The sequence below is a fragment of the Schistocerca gregaria genome, chromosome 4, assembly GCF_023897955.1.
Source record: "Schistocerca gregaria isolate iqSchGreg1 chromosome 4, iqSchGreg1.2, whole genome shotgun sequence".
In the NCBI taxonomy this organism is placed as follows: Eukaryota; Metazoa; Arthropoda; class Insecta; order Orthoptera; family Acrididae; genus Schistocerca; species Schistocerca gregaria.
The window spans coordinates 499,721,011-499,739,337 of NC_064923.1; the positions used below are offsets into that span (position 1 = coordinate 499,721,011).

At 37.9% G+C, this 18,327-nt stretch overlaps 1 protein-coding gene across 1 annotated transcript in view; it reads right to left on the reverse strand.

Moving 5' to 3' along the window:
- LOC126267995 (staphylococcal nuclease domain-containing protein 1) overlaps positions 1–18,327 on the reverse strand; it is a 90,134-nt gene that overhangs the window by 55,104 nt on the left and 16,703 nt on the right. The window contains exons 5-9 of the mRNA XM_049973358.1: positions 16,687–16,857; positions 14,209–14,376; positions 13,614–13,778; positions 13,406–13,530; positions 13,062–13,268 (exon numbers count right to left, since the gene is read on the reverse strand). Of these exons, the coding sequence (XP_049829315.1) occupies positions 13,062–13,268; positions 13,406–13,530; positions 13,614–13,778; positions 14,209–14,376; positions 16,687–16,857 (836 nt within the window). The remainder of the gene's footprint in view (positions 1–13,061; positions 13,269–13,405; positions 13,531–13,613; positions 13,779–14,208; positions 14,377–16,686; positions 16,858–18,327) is intronic.

Genomic DNA, 18,327 nt, shown 5'->3' on the forward strand with positions numbered 1-18,327 from the left:
TGATCTAAATCACTGTTACGATACAGCAACAACTACACTTAATCTGTCAACTGAATGTAAGATCTATGGCTTTATGCACCTGTCTATAGCACAACGTTTAGTATGAAGTGTCAACTGTGTTGTGTATGTTTCCTTTAGTGGCATTTTTATTAGTGGAAATTTTAAGGTAAGGCTAAGATGATTGAGGGTAACCATGAAGATTCATTACAGCAGATTCTGCATTCTATAATGTTGCAAAATGCTCAAATGGAGAACAGATTAAAGCACAGAAAGAAGGAAAGGGGGGAAAAAAGATACAAAGGAAAGGGAGGAGAAAAAGCAAGAAAGAAATACTGCAGGGGATATAAAATTGTCAGGCTCTATTTACCCAATTTGTAGGAGGAGTGAAAAAAGCAGACTTTGAAAGGTAGCCAAGAAAATAGAAAAAGAGGAAAGGACAGCAGCGAACCTCAAGCATGAAGTGAAATCCTAAGGAACAAACCTTCACAAACTGGAGTTGAAAATAGGAACAGTAGGACAGGGTGAAGCACCTAATCAAAGAGGGACCTTGCTTATTGCCGTCAAGTGCTCTACCATCTGAGCTACCAAAAGCACAACTCACGACCCGTCCCCACAGCTTCAATTCCGCTCGTACCTCAATTCCTACTATCCCAACCTTCACAGCTCTCCTGCAAGGTCCCAAGTTCGAGTCTTGGTCCGCCACACAATTTTAATGTACCAGGAAGTTTCAATTCAGACTATGTTCGGAAGCAAGTAGCTGGCCTTTTCAATCTGATAGCTTCTCAAAAACTGAGCATTCACACCTGGTAACAGTTCACAGTGAGTTCAATAATTTGTATGACAGGACTTAATGGGATGCACGGATCATAATCTGATCAGGGAAGCAGATTTAATGGGAGGACCCCGACTATATGTAGCATGTTTTCTGTATTTCAAAAGAAATGCAGGGAACAGTTTTAGTCTACACACTCAAGAGCATTGCTGTTTGAGTATTTGCCTGCTTTCCACCAAAACAGTAGTAGGACTTCCCTACCCGGCAATGATCAGCTGTTGATTTTTGTTGTTAGGTCATTTTTATGGATCATTAATCATTTTAACTTCTATTGAATGGTTTTAGTTATGCAATTTAGATTTGTATGCCAAGTTTGTTTTCCTAACATTAACTTGAAAGAGGGGTACGCAAACCACCTACACGTTAACTGAATATTTAAAGCTGGGAGGCTCATAACCCTCATAAGAAATATTTATCTCTGTTGCCAAAAAATGGTGGGCTGCGTGACATTTAGTTTTGTGGCAGTGATTGTATGCTGTTTCCACAGCTATTCTCTCATACAGGATTGGTTACTGTAAGGATGTGGCTTTCTTCAGCTTGGAGTTGATGGAGCAGTCATTCCCTAGTCCTCCTAAATGGCTGGTGGTCTGGACAGAAAAAGTAGACTGAAAGTTAAGTTACTTTCCCAGAACAGCCTGTGTTCCAACACCCATTGCAGAGGAACTTGCATCAGACATTGCAGGAAGCAGTGAGTCACATTAGCACTATAACTGTGAGTAGAAAATGGCAAACAAAAATGCCTGGAGCCGGCTTCTAATTTGGACTGTTTGAAAGGTTTAAATGTAAAATGACTTCAAAAAGTAATCTGGAGTTCACAAAATTGAAGAATCGCTGGCAGCCCTTGTAGGGCCCTCTGGCCTTGGGCAGGGAGAGGGTTGTTTATTTCTGAAGTAGGTACATCTTTGTGATCCACCAACTTACTTATTGCAGTACAGAAGGCAGAATAAAAGAGCATTCCCAGGAATGGGAGAGCAACTCTGTTTAGGTACTTTCTAATTTTTCTTGGCGAGTGTTATGGATTAGTAAGCATGCTCCAAATATTTGTCATTTTAATTTCAATTCTGATCCTGGCAGAATTTCATCTTTCACTGCAGTACATGTACACACTGAAATCACCCCATCACAGCATCATTAGAGGGGTCAAAACAAATTGTGCAGCACTTCTGCACTTTATGAATGGACTATGCCATTTTATTTCAGTCCCTCTAGCTGTATGCTGCATTATTGTAGTGCAGGTACATCAAAGCGTATGAGGGCTGTGTAAGTGTATTTGCAAACAATAAATTAATTGGTGTATTGCCTATTGGCTTTTGCCTCTGGCTTTTCAGCCAATATTTGTTCAAGTAGTTTTCTGACATTTCGTCAACACAAGTAACGTGTTGTTCAAGGCTTAACCTCCACTGCTGGCGTCAGAAATGTAACCTATGATAATGTCAGCCACTCGTGCTGGCGAACCTTCGAAGCATTCGCCAACATACAACTGCTGAAGATACTGAGACCCAAGCCAACAGGAAATATGCAAACACACTCCAACAAAGCTTCAACAATTTCATAAATTAATTCTATATTTTTGTGTGACAATTAAAACTTCAATAATAATGCAACCTTTCATATGTAATATCCTTGTAATTTGGTTTGATTACAGTTTAAATCAGCAATAGTTGCTGCTGCTGCTGCTTGTCATTATTGCTCGTAATTGTCCAGTCTTTGGAAGTGTTTTCCGTCAATGATTTCTTAAGAATTTTCCAAAATAAAATTCAGTCATCAGAAGCGAATATATTTTTATTGTACTTTACCAGTTTCAACAAATTAAGTTGTTGAATTAAGAAGTTGGCTTAGCAGCTGTTGGTATCTTCTTCATAGCAGCATAATGCCATAATGTGTCCAGAAATATACATATTTTAGGTGATTATTGTAAAAACAGATCGACAATTTACAATAATTTAATCACTTCTACCGTATTAACTCTATTATAAGATGAGGCTAGATTGCAGGGCGAGTGAAAGTTTGAGAATTTTACTGAATTATAACTGCATTTTTTTATGTATGTATTAGTTGGTGGTGTTATAGAAGACCTCGGCAGTAGTTGATCAAGCACAGCAATGCGGAAGGACTGGATGGGGAACAGTGATACCAGCTTGGCTGAGAGCTACGATGATTGCAGGAATAGGAGTAGTGAGCAGGCAGTAAATTACTGTGTGCTGCCATCCACACGAACCTTCACCACATACTTCAGTTTTTTTAGAACATCTATCATGTTTAAACTGCAGTTTGCCTGAATCCCTTTGAATTAACTTTGAAACTGGACAAATGTTTCCTGCAAGAATGCTGTCAACACTCACCGTGAAGTATGATGGGAACAAAAGAGGGTGTGTCAAAATAGCTGTGTTCTCTGGTTCCACCATAGCCCTTCGGGTATCAATATATTTGAATGAAACAGGAATATCAGTGACAACGAGGATATAAATTTCACAACTGTGCTGTTAGGATGATGATTGATTATGATTAAAATCCACAAACAAACTCGGTAGGTAAAAAAAAAAAAGGAGTGAAGATACAAACTAATGTACACTATTCTTTTTTACATTATTTCTTCTTGTGTTATCAAAGTGTAGACAATGAAACGCCTAATTTTAAAATTGGTATAATGGCAAATATTTAATGTCACTAAAAATGTAATTTTGATTGGTCACTGCCAGTGTTTCTAGTGCCATGTTTTGCTGTTAGGAGTGAACATCATGTGGTGGTGAAATTATGAGTTTTGCTCGAAAAAAGTGGAATAGAAACTAATGCCTGAATACTGTTTGTGGAGTTCATTCTGTTGCCCCACAGGCTATTACTGGCATACTGCCATTAATGGTAGATGGTACACAAGGCAGTTATTCTGCAACAAATTTTTCAGCCCTAATGATCTATTGTGGAACAATTCGAGATACTAGGTATCGCGCATGATTACTCGCATTAAATTTGTTTTACTAACAGACAGCTGCCAAATTTGGCACAAAGTCATATGCAAGTTTTAATGCATTTTCCCACCTTATTTTGTTTTTATCCAAACACTGTCACTTAAGTGCATACAAAAACTGAGACAATTTACATCACAGACCATTCAAATACCAATAATAGTAGTCATCTCATTAAACAATCGAAAATCCAGGATGGAATGTAACAATATTGTTATGAGTGTGGTTTCAGTTGTCTGAGACTGTAGTCGTGTATGAGAGTTGAGTTTGTGTATATGTGCGTGTGTGCCCAAGTTTCTCAGTATATATATGAAATTTGGAAAACTGTCCAGTTTCATTTGACAGTACCCAAAATTTGTATCCACATTTTATAGGTTTCTGTGGCATATACTGCTTTAGGCTTGACCTACCTTTGAATCAAATCATAGATTCAGCCACAGCAAGATGTTCTGTTGGCAAATAATTTTTAAGAGCGTCTTGCTTAAGCTGTCGGCACACGGACCGTGCAGCCGAACGTTGAGTGTGCCGAGTTTGACGTCAGAGCGCAGAATAGCACGTTCGGGAGTCTTTCCGAACACGCAGAGCAATATCTGGCAAGTCAGATATTCTGAGAGTGCGTCTGAGTGTTGACCAATGAGAGGGCACAACGCCACCTATGTCACACACGCGCTGTCTCCCTTCAGTACAGAGTTGTGAGGCACCATATTGGCATTCATTTCAAGCCTATACGTATATTTGCAGTTTCTGGGCACCAACAAATTGAAAATTACTGGAAAACCTGATAACTGTGTGATTCGTTTCCAATAAAATAAAGAGAAACATCATATTTGTGGCAGAAGAATTACTGTGACTTACGTATTACGAGAGTAGGCTATTTGAAGGCAGCGACACATTGAAGATGCACCCAAAACGTATTGTTCTTTGTACAATTTGTTGTAATTAAATTTCAATTAGTAACATTTCTACAATTAAAGATTTCAGCGAGGCTTAAGATAACATGATTAAGTTCACATGGCGTGGTGTTGGTTTAGTGTAGTGAGTAGCGTCACTATCTTCTTAGGTTCTGATAGTTATTATTAGATTAATACGAATATTGTAATGCACTGTTTATAATTGAACTTTTAGAAGCCTGTGTCCTTATTGACTGGACATGGTACTTTCCTCAGCACGTTGAACTTGGTACACTCAACGTCAACGTTCGACAGCACGGTTCGTGTGCTGACAGCTTTAGATAGTCCAGCAGGTGGGCGTATCGTCACAGTTTATCATAACCTTTTCCTTCACTTTTTGGCTGCTGATCATCATCATCATCATGTATATGGCCTAGCAACCATGAAAATCTATTCCGAGGCATGAGAGCTGAAATGTATAAATCACGGAGAGCTGGGTCAGAAGACCAATAATCCTTACATGAAGGACATTTTTTGATCCCCATTAATAAATTGATGGCAATAAACTACTTGATTTCCTCAGTTTCAGTTGGTTTGAAACTGGTGGAACTTCCAAGTTTGTGTCACATATAAATTTGTTTGAAACACAAGGTATACTAGATATACCACGACCAAATAAGCAGCCAAATATTTTAATGGAGTTTGTTTTGTCAGAAAGAATATTTGAACCCTATTTACATGAAAATTCAATAGTTTCTTTTGCAAGTATGTCTTGCACCCACTCTATATGCTCTATTAGTTCTACATTATCACACACATCATTATCATTGACGTCACTAATGCGAACAGTCACTCTCAACAGAAACACTTTCATGCACATTGAACTATGTTCTTATCAGGTACAGTAAGTTGTGGTTGCTGATTGATTTCATCTGATTCACTTTCAATGTCTGAAGCAATTGACTCTGGATCACTTTAAATTTTTGCTAGTACACCCATTAGCATATCAGTACTGAGGTCATGAAGTCTAAATTGCTTGTTTGCCATCTACTATACTGACGATCTATAAAGAATAAAAAATCTGCTCTCAGATTTATCTATGAAGGTCTTTAACATTAGGGCATTTCTATGTCATTACCTTATGCGGTCTTCTCTTGAATCTTTTAGTTTCGAGAATAAGTCCATGATCTATGCAAAGATCAAATAGTCTTTGACCATTCTTGTTTTTCAGTTTATGAGCCGGACATTTACCAACAGCAGTGCGACATTTTCTTTCTTTCCCAATTTTTCCAATGAAAACTCCTAGCAAGATTTTAATATGAATGTCAGGGACGTTTGACACCAGTTGGTCCAGTTCTTCCCAAAATATTTGCCTTCCTTCCTTATCTTTCATGTTTTTGTCATTTGTTGGTGCATAGACATTAATCAGTGTATATATTTTGTTCTGTGTTTTGATTGTTAAGATTGCTGTTCTTGGCGAATTTGACGAGAAGTCCTCCACTGAGTATCATATGCTATTATGAACCAAAAATCCCATTCCCAATTGCACGGCACTTTTTATTACTCTTTTTCCCCAGAGGCTCTTTGTAGAGAGAGTATCCCCCAGATTCAAATGGGTCCTGATCTATGTTTCGAAGTTCCTGAAGGTCTGTTATTAGAATTCTGTGTTGATTCATTATGTCTGTTAAGTGTTTCAGTTTACCAGTTTTCATTATTGAATTTATATTTAATGTTGCAAAGAAAGCAAATTTTCCAGGTTCACTGAGTTTAAGTATCTGTCTGCCTTTTGTCTGTTGGGCTGCCAGATGTTCCAACTCACCACAATCTTGTAAGTGACACCCCACCATATCCGAGAGTTGTCTTATCTAGGACCCACGATGCTGTTTATCCAAGACGGTGGATTCTTTCGTTAGAAGATTCTCCATGTTGGATTAATTGTCTGATCAATGATCAGTGTTCTGAACATTGTCAGGATTTACAATTCCAGGTGTGATCTGGAAAAGTGATAAATGAAATATGGTGGGATGATGAATAATCCTTGTAGATAAATATCCTGACTGTTTTTCCCCCATGTTTAAAAAGTATGAAAGTATCTCGATGTGATCATCCTCATTGATAAGTTGAAAGCATTCCATTCGGCATTTGGAATTTAATAAGTAATCATACAGCTTGTAGCAAACACTATGGAATTTATATTACACTGAACTTGTTGAATGGTGCCTTACCTGCAATCAGAACCGAAAATTTTTTCAGCAACTGCTTACCTACTGTAGTCATCATACGGCAACCCATGAACTATAACATCCTTGATTCTCTTTCTCTCATGCTCACTTTCATTTCACTTTGTTTTGGGAGACATTCCGAAAGATCAAAAACTCACAACACTCAACAATAAACACGAAACATTGATGAAGTTGGCACGAAGCTAGTGTTTTGTTACGCTTTTTGTGCCTGCATGCTACAAGCCAATGCCATCTAGTTTGAAAGTAACGTAGTACAAGATGATTGAACTTTTGACAATAAGCATAGGTGCAGTATGGAGACAATTTTTTTTCAGAAATCAAGAAATACTGGTTGCCTTGATCCAAAGCATTCAGTATGCCACATGAGAAAAGTGCTGAGTTGGGTTTCACATGATTGATGTTTTCGAAGTCCACGATGGTTGGCATTGAGGTCATTCTGTTCAAGATACGTCATTATGTTTGACCTCAGAATCTGTTCTAAGATTCTACAACAAATAGATGCCAAGGGCATTGGATGTTAGTTTTGTGGGTCACTTCTACTACCCTTGTTGGGGATGGGTGTGGCCTGTGCCTTTTTCCAAGAACTGGGCATGGTGTTTTGTTCAAGGGATCTACAACAGATTATAGTTAGAAGAGGGGCTACCACAGCTGCAAATTCAGTGTAGAATCTGATGGATTCCACTGGGCCTTTGTTCAGTTTTAACTCTTCACCTGTTTCTCGACACCACTGACACTAATACTTATTTCATTCATCTTTTTGGTGGTACAAGGATTAAAGTGGGACAATTCTCCTGGATTTTCCTTTGTAAAGGAACATTTGAAAACAGAGTTAAGCATTTCAGCTTTTGCTTTGCTCCCCTCAGTTTCTGTTCCTGTCTCATTCGCTAGGAACTGGACACTAACTTTGGAGTCACTAACAGCCTTTACATGCGACTAGAATTTCTTTGGGTTCTGTGTAAGACCATTTGACAATATTTTGCAATGGCAGTCATTGGAGACATCGCAATAGTCACTGAGGACATCACGCACTGCTCTCTTGCCAGCCAAATGCGTTTCATTCAGCAGCGTTTTATCTATAGCTTTACACTTTGTTTTATACCTATTGTGCAGTAAACTGTTTCTTTAGTCACCGTATACTATGGAGGTTCCCTCCCATTATAAGGGGTTTCTACTAGGTATATATTTATCCAGTACATATCAGCTATTCTTTTAAACTTGAGCCATAGTTACTCTACATGGTACTGCCCTGTGCTGAAAGTTTCAAGTTCCTCATTGAGGTATGATATTGATTTTTTTTTTATCTGGTTTCCTGAAAGTATACAGTTTTACATCGATTTTACATTCATAGCCCCTGTGAAAAACCCATAATGTCAATACTGAAATTTCCCCGATTTTACACATCTTCCTAGTAAGGTTTACCTCAATTCTAAGATCGTAATCAACATCTGGCTTGACTTCATCCCGTTTCCTTCCTACTGACATTTGATGTGACTGAAGAAGTTATAAGAGGCACAAACGAAAGGCGGTTCACTCCACAGGTGATGGAAGAGTTGAGGGAGTATTTTTAGCCCATCACAGATAATAGGGGAGACATGATAGAGGAAATGCTGACATAATTCACGATCAGTGCTGCTGAGACATCCTGCAACACTGAGTTTCACCATTAAATTATAATACAACTACTGCTAGGTTGCAGCAATAATGGAGAAACAAGTCAGTTGACACCAAGTGTTCCAGACTGAGCCAATACATGATGAACGGGCCCATCCACCACCTCTTCTTGTGCCACTTACAACTGAGTTTCATTTTTTTGCATGAATCTCCAATGTAATGCATTCAGCAATAATATCAATTGTCAATCTTTTAAATTGAAAAATTGAGTAATCAAGGAAATGTCCCCCATTCTGGCTAGTGGACTCTGATTGACTGGAGACTTGTTACATTACCAAATAGACAATGCAGCCACCATACCACACTAACAAATGTAAAATAAGCCGCCTACTGGATGTTTGGAGAGGGGGAGTGACTCTATAAAAACGGGAATGCAGGTAGGGATGAAAACATCTTGTGAATTGCTGAAAATATACTTTTCGTGCAGATAATGTGCTATGACAGACACATCACATGGAAATAGACAAAGGGTTTTGCGACAGCACATTTTAAAGACTTTCATGTTCAAATCCGACACATAACAGTTGCAACACCTACATACACCAGTAATGTATGCACTTTACACCCCACATTGTAGATTGTAAAGACTGGCAGTGGTGACAGAGGGCATGAAGCAAAACTGTAGCACTCTAGTTTTCTTTCACATTTACATTTTATACATTGACCAGACTTCTAATAAGCTAGTAATATCAACTGAGGAAGTAAACTCATTTTTTCATGTCTATTTCTCTCATCAGGCCTAAAATAAAACATTATTGGTGGTGGGAATATGAACTGCAGCTCTTAAGAAAAGCATTAAATAATAACAGCAATGGTGACAAAGTTTGTCATTAAGCAGATCTTCACATTTAAGCTTATGGTTTAACCATTTAGCTGCTCTGATGAGTTTGGTTTTATTCCACATATTCATCAATTTTTGCTTTTTTCTGGGTGAGCACACAAAGGATGATCTCCCCAAAACATGTGTTTTGAACATATGATTTGTGGTCACAGCATGTTAGAAAAAATAGCTTGATTAGCTTGTACCCAGATGTTAATTTCAATTTTTTCTATGAGTTTTTAAGTGCTGTTACATATCTTTATTTTTTTATAACTACCTACACATAGGCAAATTGTATACAAATGATTGCTATTTTTAATCATATATGCCAATTACACATAGTTTTGCTCGTATTTTTGGGGTTTTAACGTTTTCCTCAAGTCTGAATTTTCCTTAATTTTGCATTTTTTAAGGCTGGACCACATCAAAACGTAAAATTGGGTTTCACTGTATATCTTTTTGCATGCTTTTGCTTTTTGTAGTTTGGTAATCAAAGAGTGATTTACTTGAAAACTAGCATTATTTTTTATTTTTACAACATTAAAAAAATGAGTCAGGCCAGAAACATTTGGAACCTACCTTCTATATCACCTCATCACACATATTTGGCTGTTTCAAAAGTGTTGCAATTTCCAAATTTCCATGGTTGCAGTTATGGTGGGACCTTTTTTTTGGGTGCTGGAAACTTATCGGATTTCACTTCTATATTGATGTGAGAATGTTACAATGTTTCTTGTTTCCTAACATACAGTCTGCCTCATTCACTATGTAGAACCAGCAGCTGACATACCCCTTTTCACTCCCATCATAACTTAGGTAAGCATCGATGACATTGCTGCAACAATTTAGACTATTCTGTCCCCTGCAGAAATATATGCTAATGTGAATTTGTCCAATTTTGAAGTTGTTTCAAAAGGATTCAGGCAAACTGCAGTTTAAACAGCGTTAAGTGTTCATAAAAATCCAAACTATGTAGTACAGTTTTCTGTTGGTTGGCAGCATGATGCAACCTGCTGCTTGCTCACCACTCCAATTCACACTCATCATTGTTCTCAGCAAAGCTGGGTGTCACTGCTTCCCCTCCTGAACCTTCTGTAGCACCGTGCTTGAACAAATGTGAATCTGACTGAAATATCTTCGAGGAGGTATAACATCAACTAATACATACATGAAAGATCTCGATCACAATCCAGTTCTATTCTCAAACTTTCACTCATCCACAGTCGACTGATATTTGTTGGTACTATCTCCACAGCAGGTCCTGCCACTGTAACTTATTCTTCTGATGCCAATTAGTTTAATATAATTTATTTTGTATTTTAGACATTTTATTCTGCATTAATTATCTTTCATGTTTTATCTGAATGACACCATCATTGTCGATTGAAAGACGGTAACACTTGTACTTAGTATTCTAATACATGAGCAGCAACCAAATACCTCATTTGTAACCCAACTGGTATCTCATAACAGTCTCTTGTAACCAAATAAAATAATGACTTGCATTCAGAATCAAGTAATGTTTTTTAAAGAATAACATTTTTATCTTTCAATATCACCTTTACTTTGAAAGCACCATTAATGTTTGTAAATGGTATCCAAACATGTACGAGAACTTACTGCAAACCTGTTCAAATACAACAAGAATCTGTAAGATAAACGAATTTAGTGCTATGCTCACTTGCTTTTCACAAACTTGTCAAATTTTGAGCAGATCAAAAGACTGTAGTCTGTAATAGTGGCTAGTTCACAGTTTCTCATGTATCCCATGCATTAGTGCCATGCTAGTCATATGTCACGTGATTGTTTGAGCGAAGTCATTACTGTATCCAGCTTACCGGGAAATCACGAGCACGAGTATTGTTTGTCGACCTAGCCTTACAAATTCTAGTTCACTCTGTGAATAACAAAAGACGGCCCTGAATTTTTCAACTGATGAGTTTGGGAAAAAACTATCTAGTAATTGAGTAAATAAGGCATTTTGTTCAAAATTACTATAAGCTCAACAGGAGACCCATACCCACAGCAATCACCTTCAGCTGCCAAACAATCTTCAGCCCCCCACCACAATATTTACTGCAGCATTATGCTTCAGTTTCAGACAGTGTGTTCTCATGTGGGATTGTTTATTGCGCAACGCGATTTTGTTTGTTTTCCACTTCTTACAGTTGCTCAGTTACCATTTTATCTGTTATTACTATTTTTTCTGATACTGGGCAATGTCTGAAGCAACTTCATCAAACACTTAGTGGGGAAAGTTCAGGCAGCTCTTTCTTGGCAAGGGAGAGGATAGTCAGTAGTATTGGTTTGCACATTATGTGCCTACATTGTCAACAATTATTCTTGATAATGTTCCCAAGATGTGCTTAAAATGATAAGACCATATCAAATGTTGTGCTGGCAGCAGTAATTTTAAAAATCTAGTACAGTTTGAGCACTCACCAACAAGATTATTAGTGAAGATACCGCCAAAGATTTGAAAAAGAAATCTGTCAATCGTGCACTGCACACCAGGAAAAAAACAAGGCAGAATGGCAGTATTTTAGAAAATTCAGTAAAGATAATGATCATTTAATAATTGTACAGATGGAGTCAGATGAACGTTTTGAGTAAACAGTTTACTTATATATTTATTTTACCTGTCAAAATTTGGGCCTTCATGCCTTCTCTTACATCTAACCAGAATGTCTAAGTAATTGCATAATAAATTTTGAACTAACAATAACAAGGTAATTAGCAGTAGCTGAGTATGAATGAGATTACTCTCAGGATCTTAATTCTCATCACACACTGTTGCTATTTTCAATGTAATTGCTGCCACACTGATGTATTTTAAAATGTATTGCTATTATTCTTTCTTCCAACTGGATAGGTTTCCTCACTTCAATTAAGAGGCATATCTTTTTTAATTTTGTCAGAAATAAGTAGAAAGTTTGATCACACACTGTGATAACAGATCAATTGTAAATTTAATGATATGTTTCTCATAACTAAACAAAAGAGGAGACATCTTCGTTTACAGATGCATGAGGGTAATATTAAATACAGAATCCTGAAGGTTTTGTTGGCACAATATTTACAGCTAAATTCAATTAAGAACTTTCGATGATGTGAAAGTAAAGTAAAACCTCTGTGTACACTATGCTCATCTTCCTATTACCATTTGTGTTTGTGTTTATGTTCATGTTGTTCGGCTGAGGAGACCAAACAGCAAGGTCATTGGTCTCATCGGATTAGGGAAGGATGGGGAAGGAAGTCAGCTGTTCCCTTTCAAAGGGACTATCCCAGCATTTGCCTGGAACGATTTAGGGAAATCATGAAAAGCATAAATCAGGATGTCCGGACATGGGTTACTCTGTTTAAATAGTGTGATGTTGACTTCTTGTTTTTGTTCCGAGTCAGGCACAATTAACCAATGGTAAAAAATTGCTAAAAAATATCCTCCCTGTCAAATTAAGTAAGTAGTCCCAGTACTATTATTAAATACTTTGAACAGTCTACCCAGCAAAGGTTCAAACACCACAATTATTACATTTCTGTGCAAATTGTATCATTTTTTAAATTTGTTTCTAAGTCAAAAAGCACTCAATTTTGTGGAACTTATTAAAATAATGATTTCAGATAAAATTACTATCTACTTACACTCCTCCAATAGTTACTGTACAGCATATTTTTTCAGGAAAGTTGTCTCTTGCTGTTTGAATGTAATCAACAACAACATTAACCCTTTTCCCAATAAGTTTCTTCCGAAGAAATTCACGAGCTTCGAACATCCATGGGATGTCATACAGAGGACGGAAAACTTTGTTTCTCTGTTGTGGAGCATCATCTGTCTTGCCATCTGCTTGCCTGCAAGCAAACTGTCCACATTATTTCCAATGATAAATACCAGAAACTTAATACTTTTTTACATCACATCTTAAATAATAAAGATTATGTTTCTATCATTAGTCAGAAAACTTAACAGTGGGGAAGGAAGAACTGACCTTGGTGGCCGAATACTGGCTAAAAACACCTTTTTAACCTTGCCATCAGGTAAACGAACATTCAAGGCATCTCCATTCATAACTTCAACTACAATTCCTGAAAACTCTTTTTCTTTTCCAGAAACCTACAAACAGATTCACAACAATTAAGATTTTATTGTCAGTACACTGGCTTACAGAGAAGCCACACACAGTGTTCATACTGTACCTGTGGACCTGTTGCTTGATAATCTTTCCACAAGCGCAATTTCTTTTCCTTTGCCACTTTCTCTGCAGCCCGTAACTTTTCAGCACCCGTTGTCATGAATGCCATTGACCAATCAACACAGCGTGCAAAACCTTGCTTCAAGAGGACTTCAGCAATATTTCCCTTCTGCAATAAAATGAAAGTGAACATGTTTTAGAACATGTTTTAGAAAAGACAAATTTCATTTGGACAAAAACTCAAAAATCTGAAAACTACAGACTTATTGCATTAGTAAAAGAAACCAAGAAGTAACAACAAATTTTGAACTTGAGTTATATAATAAGTGAGATTTTGTAAGACGAAAAAATGAATATCAAACAATGGAAAATCCAGGACGGAATGTAACAATATTATGAAAAAAAGTTGCCACTCACATACACTGGAGATGGTGAGTCGCAAATGAGCACAACAACAGGACAGTCTTTCTGTTGTGCCTATCTGTGACTCAGTATCTCCGCTATATGGTGAGTGGCAACTTTCCTTTTCATAATATTGAAAAAATTAATATAACCTATTAAGAAGAAAATTGCAGGAAGAAATAAATGACTTCACACACCGGGTGAAGGATGCTGCCAACAAAGTTGTTATTGTTGACAGATTCCAGGACAATTTCAACATCCCTCTGAAGCAACATGCTTTCCACGACAAACTTGGCCTCATCTGCATATGGTACAACTGCTGTAGGATCAGGCTTCCCATCAGCGTCCAACTTGAAACCTGGGCACTGCAAGGTACAAAAAAAATTCAGGTATCAAAGTAGTGGCAAAACGAGCTAAGATCTGCCACATGAAAACAGTACAGCTGCACACTCATTATCAAAGCAAACAAGGCAATAAACCAATACTAACACTGCTTGCTACAAACTAATGTTAAATTGTTACCAGCTATGAAATTAGTCCACCTACATATAGGTGTTTGTCACATGTGGTACAGCAACGACTTCAGAATCTACTCTTTGCCACATTTCCCAAAAAAGACATACTTACATCCAATCCAATTTATTATTATAACAATTTATAATGAATAAGACATTATGGATTGGCCCAATGTGGAACTCCAAACAGTACTCATTTGCTGTCAGTCATTAATATTAAAGAAAAGCCATTTCATTGTCATTTCGAACGTCCTCTATTTCGAAAAATAGAATCTGTTAAGTCCAACAGATTCGCCAGAAAAAGGGACTTTCTTCAGTAATAAAGTCTACCACCTAGACTAACAACTGATACTGAAGAAGCACTTTATTCCTTGGAACAATCAAAATATAACCTTTTATATACACTCTGGATTGAATCACACTGTCATGAAGATGTTACACTATTGTCTTCTTTCAATAGCTCACTAAATGCAGTTACACCAATTTGATCCAGTGACAGTGATATATAGTTCTTTGTTTACGACATTACCATCCAATAAATGAGAAAATGCAAGTCCCACGGTTTAAGAAAGTAGAATAGTACTCGTGCACTGATTAAATTACAGCATGTATCCTATGTTATTCAAAGTAATATTTATATGTGCATGCTGGCATGCAATCTCTGTCAACTGCAACACACACTTTCCAAACTGCCCAAACAGTGTTTCTAGAGGAGTTTTGAAAGTAATTACTTCTATACCCACCATACAGCCTAGACCTGGCACCACGAGATTTCTTCCTAATAAGCAAGGAAAGCTAAGCTGCATCATTGTTTGCAGTCCACAATAAAATATAATCACTGGGTTAAGACAGTTCACTGCAACTTTTATTAATAGATCAATGTGTTTCAAGGCATGACCCTTATCTTCTGGCTACAATGGCAGTACAAAGAAACATTTAGCAAAAGAAATAAAATATTGACATAGTTCTTTACAGTCTAGGCATATCCTCTGGAAAAAGAAGGGTGCTCTAATATGAGGGCATACTGACTTCATCTGTTGGTTACCTATTCTCATTTTTTAATAATAAAATAATCATTCACTTCTATCATATAAAATGGCTGTCTTGTGGTAACAGAACACACTACAAGATGGCAGCCATTTCATACGAACAAAGCTTGTGGTTACCAAAAAAAACCTATGTGAAGAGCAAACTTAACCAACAAATTAAGTGAATATTCCCTTATATTTGAAAACCAAGATTCCAAGACTTACCAAGCGGGAAAGCGCCGGTAGATAGGCACAATAAATAAAACACACAAACACAGAATTTCTAGCTTTCGCAACCGGCGGTTGCTTCTTCACGAAAGAGGGAAGGAGAGGGAAAGACTAAAGGATAGGCTTGTAAGGGAGAGGGTAAGGAGTCATTCCAATCCCGGGAGCAGAAAGACTTCCCTTAGGGGGGAAAAAGGACAGGTGGACACTCGTGCACACACACACACACACACACACACACACACACACACACACACACACACACACACACACACACACCCACCTTATATTTGATTATACTTCTCTATCTCCACAGGACGGCCAGAGGATATGCCCAAACTGTAAACAGTAACGTTAACATCTAAGTGTGCTTTTGTTAAATGTTCGTGTGTGTTGCCACTGTAGCCTGAAAATGATATCTGTACCTCAACAGAGGTTGCTTTATTAAATAATTTATGTACCATCAAACAATATGATGGGTTGCAGTCTCTGAAATCTTTTATATTTATTGTTTATAATTTCATACTTCCCCCCTTTTGCGTGCCTGTCAATGACTCAACCTTTTACTATGAGGTGAGCGGCCTCCACCACTCCCAAATTATTTACATTTGACCGGAACTTTCCTCAGTTACAAACATTGGAATGAAAGCCATAACAGCAACCCCTTCACTTAAAATTATACATTTGCAACCAACGGAAAAATACAACTGGGAATAATTATTCCTTATTGGTGATGAAATGCACCTTCCTAAGATGTACTTTTTTTTCTCATCTGTATGATTACCACAATGTCTAGATTATTCAACAACAGCATTTACAAAAACTATATAGACATTAATGAAATATCTAAGTTACACTTCACACCATGGGGTTTTTAATATTGCTACATATATTGAAAGATACTTACACGAATACCAGATATCATCAGTGTTATGTGATAAAAATCAGGTAACAGAAAAGCACGAACTGTTGACCCATCACGGACATGCTCAATAATTGCTTTTATTGGTTTTTGCTGAAATTTGTCCACAAAATTTCTTGGATTTTCAATTGCCCATTTGATGTCTCTTATATGTTCCTGGAATAATAAAAACCAGTAGTTAACAAAGAGTACATGGATAAAATGTGGTGCTATCTCACCAAGGGAAGTGTGTGCGCTCAGTATTGAAAACACCCTTTTAATGCGTTACATTTTCAAAGAGAAAAGATGTTGGACAGCTAGCTACTGTCATTTACAGTCTATGTTGTTCTTTTAGGTATAAAACACAGTGAGAACAATGAGTATAGACTTTCCTGCTGTATCACCTTAAATTAGTTTCTCTAAAACACTGCTATCCAGGCACACACCTTAATCAGGTAGAGCTATAACTTCATTCATGCAGACTTAAATATAATAGCATAAAATGGTATTTAACAATATTATGAAAGGGGAAACTGCTACTCACCACATAGCGGAGATGATGATTCGCAAATAGGCACAACAATAAGACTGTCTCAAATAAAGCTCAGCAACCTGTGGTGGTTGCATCTGCAGTCACGAGTGGTTCCTCTTTAAATATAGCGAGGGTCTCACTGAAGCATCCACAGTCTGTAATTATCCTCCCAACCTTGTACAAAGAAATCTCCCGTGGTTTATCTTTAAAGTCTCCCACCACCTCCCTAAATCCCACTGTCCGGCCATAAAGGAGGATTTGCCTCGCAACTCAGCACCACCCAGGACTGGCGCAACTGAATTCCTTTCTCCACGAGGGTTTTGATCAACTCTCATCAAGCCCTGAAATGAGAAATTTCCTGCACTATCCTTCCCACCCCTCCCAAAGTGGTATTCCAGTGTCCAACGAAACTACACAATATACTCATCCATCCCTACACAGCCCCTGCTCCCAACCTCTTATCTCATGGCTCACACCCCTGTAACAGACCTAGATGCAAAAACAGTCTCGTACACACCACCACCACCACCACCACCACCACCACCACCACCTACTCCAATCTAGTCACAAATATCACCTAACCCATTGAAGGCAGGGCTACACGTAAAACCAGTCACATGATCTACAACCTAAGCTGCAACTGTTGTGCTGCATTCTATGTGGGCATGACAACCAACAAGTTGTCTTTCCACATGTATGGCCAACTACAAACTGTGGCCAAGAAACAAGTGGACCACCCTGTTGCTGAGCATGCTACCAAACATTAAATCTTTCATTTCAATGACTGCTTCACGGCCTGTGCCATATGGATCTTTCCCACCAACACCAGGACTTCTCTCCCATCAAGTCCCACCTTTGTTCCCATTCCATCACTACACAGCTCTCATTGCACCATTGCACCCAGTCTTTTTTTACTTCTCTCCTTTTAGTTATCCCCCACTGCCCTCCGTCTAACCTCCCAACTGCATAGCTGCCCTACCCTCTCTCCACATTGTCCCTGCATGCTCCCCAGCAGCACTTCACTTCACTGTCTGCTACCCCTGCCCTATTATTCCTCCCTGTCCCCAACCCAGCCTCCTCCTTACCCCCACCCAGTTGCCACTCCCATCATGCAC